General features: G+C 42.8%; 1 protein-coding gene across 1 annotated transcript in view; it reads right to left on the minus strand.

Moving 5' to 3' along the window:
- The window catches only part of dhx32b (DEAH (Asp-Glu-Ala-His) box polypeptide 32b), an 11,935-nt gene extending 7,315 nt beyond the window's left edge, over positions 1-4,620 (minus strand). Inside the window, exons 1-6 of the mRNA XM_014001913.1 lie at positions 4,087-4,620; positions 3,806-3,999; positions 1,619-1,994; positions 1,288-1,527; positions 501-594; positions 260-409 (exon numbers count right to left, since the gene is read on the minus strand). Of these exons, the coding sequence (XP_013857367.1) occupies positions 260-409; positions 501-594; positions 1,288-1,527; positions 1,619-1,994; positions 3,806-3,999; positions 4,087-4,368 (1,336 nt within the window). The 5' untranslated portion in view covers positions 4,369-4,620. The remainder of the gene's footprint in view (positions 1-259; positions 410-500; positions 595-1,287; positions 1,528-1,618; positions 1,995-3,805; positions 4,000-4,086) is intronic.
- Positions 4,621-4,664: the final 44 nt, after the last annotated feature.

Raw genomic sequence — 4,664 nt, forward strand, 5'->3', positions numbered from 1 at the left:
GAGAGAGAGAGAGAGAGAGAGAGAGTGGGGGTGTATAAATCCACAGGAACAAAAGCACACGGAAGGAGGTCAGCTCTGAAATGATGCTCACAGAACAAGAGCTGTCGGTTCAGCTGAAGCACGGCTCACCGCCTTCAGATAATAACAGAAAAAAAAAGTTCCTGTCTGCTGAGCCAAAAGGGAACAAACAGATTAAACCGAAAATCATTGTGCAGCTTACCTGCTGCGAAAAATTGTCTGTTTCTTATGCAAATCTCACCTGGCCTGTCAATAAAGTCACAGTGACCCAGTCCGGCAATCTCCATCCTTTTGAGGAAGAGCACGGTGGAGGTGATGTCAGACTCCACGATACGAGGGCGGATCTCAGCAGGCAGCTGCCTCTCCTTTGGGTACAGACAAAAACACTTGCCTACAGGACAGGAAAATCACTTTGAGATGAACAAACATCCAGAAGGTGATTTAAATCTGAAACGTTTGGTAACGGTTAGAACCTCCCTCACCTGTTGGACCYGTTAGCTGTTTGCGGCACTCGCTCTGACCTGTGCTGATTGGCTGGATGATGACTGAGTTTGTTCTGATCCTGGGGTTATAAATCTGCAAAATATTCACAAGGACTTCACTTCATTTGTACACAGAGGTCTAAAACAGGCACTCAACGACATATTTTATGCTAAAAACATAAAATGTGGCAAACAATCAGAATAAACTCAGCTATAGTTCACAACAATATAATACTAATAAATACTGTACCTAGAGAATTAGCATTTCCTGCAAAAAAAATGCAGTGTGAATGCTTAATGCTGAAAGAGTTGTGAGCTAAAAAGCTAAAACTAACCTAAATAGCTTTAAAAAGTAGTAGCTGAAACTGAAAGCTGAAATTATCACAAAAAGAACTTAGCTGAAAAAAATTCTAATTAGCAAAGAGTAGCTAAAAGAAGAAAAAAGCAGCTGAAATTAGCAGAAACCAGCTGAAAGATGCATAAAAATGGAAAATACCAGAAATAAGTTAAAAGAAACACAAAAAGTTATAATTGGCAGAAGAATGCTGTGTCTGTTAGCAAAATATATTTTCAACCACTGGATAGATTTCGATGAAACTTTGAGAGAGTAAATAATGGCTGCACATCTACGGCTGATTAACATTTGGAGTCATCTCACTTCAAAGTTGTTGCTACAGAAGGTCAACCTTTGCAAGATACTGAGCCTAAACTTTAGTGTGGTAGAAGCTGAGAGTCATTCACACAAGATATTGCAGAACTCCTTCTAAATAAATATGAACAAACGTACATGTCTTCTCTCCAGTCCAGCATCAACAACAAAGTTTATTGAGTTAACAGCCCAGAAGAAATCCTCGTTAGGGCTGCATGTGAGAAACACTCTTCGTGTCCGGTGGGCCTCCTCCTCCTCCCCTAAAACGGGTAAAGTCCCAGGCTGACCAGGGTGCACGGCGATCGGCAGCAGCTCACCCCGATCAGACATAGCGCTGCGGCCCTCGTGACACAGGATGTCATAGGCCAGGTCTATTTCCTGGATGGGGGATAAATAACGAATGAACCTCTGACGGGACTCTGTTTTTTTTTAAATTAGATTTCCTGGGTGGCTCAGTGTTGCTCTTTACCTGCGTTGTAACCAGAAACACGACCACATCCCCCTGCTCCTCAGACCGGTGGATCTCCAGCACGAGTTGGAGAGCAGAGCAGAAGTAGTTGTCGCCCGTGCTGCTGTGCACCACCTCCCCAAYGCCGGGGGCCTCCAGGTGGATCACCGGCAGCGGGGACCCGGTGAAGAGCGCCAGCTGCCTGGGGCTTGGTTTGAYAGCTGATAGAAGGACCAAGTGGAGCTCGGGCCTCTGCAGGGCAATGCCCTTCAACAAACCCAGGAGCACATCGGTGGCTACGGTCCTCTGGTGGGCCTGATCCACCACCACCACGCCGTAGCGCATGAGCAAAGGGTCTGACATCATCTCCTTCAGGAGCACGTCATCCGTGCAATACCTTGAATGATATTAGAAATCATTTGAAATATAGACACGAGACAGAAAATGAGCTTACAAAAAAAAAAGAGTTGATACCCTAGACTCTGTAGTAAAAACCTCCTTTTTAAACAGAAGCTTTTTCTAAAGTAAAATCATTTTTACATTTTAAAGTGGCAATATCATGTAAAATCAACTTTTTTTGAGTTTTATATCGTGTTATAATGTTATACTCTCATAAAAAAAACATGGCCAAAGCCTTGCTTTAACTCATTCATGCATGTTTGAGAAATCCTGCAGCGTTTTTAGGCAGCCATGCTGAGGAGCAAAACGACAGGTGGGGACCAGAAACGCCTTTTGGGACCAGAAACGCCCCTGGGACGTGTCTTTAGGCTGAACTTCCACATGGAAGTTCCCCACTGCCAGCTTCCCTTCATTGGCTCCTTGTTTATTTTAGAATTAATCTAAAGTTTTATTAATGATCTATAAGTCTCTGGATGAACTGGTGATTGGGCCTTTTCAGTTGTGGCTCCTAACTGTGGAACCAGCTGCCCCTTCACATCAAAMAGGCTTGGTGTTTTTAAATCTCATCTTAAAACACGTTTGTTTTCAAAAAGCCTTTAATTCCGCAACAGAGTTGACTTTTTCACATTTGTTTTTAGTTTTCTTATGATCTTGCATTCCATTTTGTCGTTTTATTATTTGTGAACAGGGCCGGCCCTAGACATTTGGGGGCCCTAAGCAAGATCTGTTTTGGGGGCCCTGCTTCACCATAAGTAGACCGTAAAAGATATGCAAAACTAAATGCTGTATGTAATTATAAACCCTGTGCAGAAAATTTGACCAGAACATAGTGTACCCTAGTTTACTGAATGATCAGAATGAGGCTCAGTGTTGAAACTTTTAATATTGTATCATTATTAATAATTAGTATTAGTATTATATAATATTTAATAGTTGGTATGCTTGTTTGTCTTTGTGTCTATGGTGTATAATGATGTGATTGTGATGCTGTATTTCTGAGTGTTTTACTGTATGTGCTGCAGAACAGGAACCTGCTGTAAAACAGCAATTATGCTGAGTCAGGCTTGATTTTTAGTAATCTTTTCCTGTTAAATAAATAAATCAAATCAAATCAATATGAGATTAACTTTGCTTCGACTATTACAAGATTCCAAACATAAAGTTCAAACAAATATATGATGCCAATTCAACAGAATAAAAAAAAGATTATAGTATGTTGAAACATTTATTCTCTAAATTATAACTGGTAACAAGCCAAGTACATAAATAAAACATTGAATACACGTTCAAATCTTTACATGAAAAAGTACAAAATGTAAGGCTTAATAATTGTATTGAGCATTTACATTTTGTTGGTCAAAGTGCTTCACAATTTGTGAAGCACTTTGATCAACAACAGTTGTTTTAAAAGTGCTACACAAATAAAGTTGACTTGACTAGAGTAGAATCTTAATGAAAGTTCATTTCAGCTTAAACTATAATTTCTTTTAATTAGATTTTGAAATTGCTGCCTTTTTGCTTATTTTGTGGGCTGCCTGCTGATAACGTCTCCCTCCCCTCAATTTGCTGAGCTTCTTTGTTCCCCAACTAACTTATGAGGGACCCCGCATGGCGAGTGTGACATATGGGTCGTCAGGGAGCCGGGCAGCTGTGATGGAGCCACTGAAAAGAGCCCCTCGGTTCTTTTGTTCCCTGTTCTCTTGAGAATTAGTGGGGGGCGATTTAGAAGTGTCTCACCGCCATGCATTGTTGCAAGAGGTGAGAAAGAGTCGGAGAAACTCAGGCTATAAGTTGATGTTTGTGGCGTACCTGAGGATAGTGTCATCAGAGCAGCATGTTTCTAAAGGGATGGTGTACCCGACTTCATGGCCAATGTTGACGTCCATCTCATCGGCCACTTTTAGGGCGAGATCCACTGCCTGCTGTGGATGAATCTGAGTGCACACGACCATACCATGCTGGAACTGGACTGACAGGCAGAACTCAGCACACCACTGAGGAATCTGTGTCAGAAAAAAAAAAGTGAGAGTGGGAATAAAGGGTTTGGATTTGATCTCGCCTCATCATCGAAAATCCTGAAATCTACTCACTTGAGAGCTCCTTCCAGTTTTAGCAAAACCGTTGACAGCCACAAACTGCCCTTTGGCCAAAGAGTCCATAAATTCACCCTTAGCCCTCCACACTGGCAGCTCTTTCCTTTCTTCCAGCAGCTTGTAAAACCTAGAGGAGTAAGGCAGTCCATCAAACTGATTGAGCTCCAAGATGTCATCATAGTCTCTGTCGCCCTGACTCACAGCCTCCGAGTCTGAGCAACAGGGCGACTTCCCCTCCAAGTAGTCCTCTCCACTTAAACTCGAGATGTCCTGMGCCATCGCAAACGAGCTCCCGGCCTGTCCGCTGCCCTCTTCATTTACAGATCCGCTCAAAATGAAGTTGGTGGGGTGGGGAAGCTCTAGCACTCAGTGTACCGGCTCTACGGCAAGCACTGATACAAGCTTTCTGCAAGTCGAGCCAAAGTGAAAGGCTCTCTGGGAGCCCAGCCCAGTGTCGTCATGTGGCCACTAATCCCACAGAATGATTTCAGTCATCAACAGAACACACACACACACACACACACACACACACACACACACACACACACACACACACACACACACACACACACACA

The sequence above is a fragment of the Austrofundulus limnaeus genome, unplaced genomic scaffold (assembly GCF_001266775.1).
Source record: "Austrofundulus limnaeus strain Quisiro unplaced genomic scaffold, Austrofundulus_limnaeus-1.0 Scaffold0, whole genome shotgun sequence".
Lineage (NCBI taxonomy): Eukaryota > Metazoa > Chordata > Actinopteri > Cyprinodontiformes > Rivulidae > Austrofundulus > Austrofundulus limnaeus.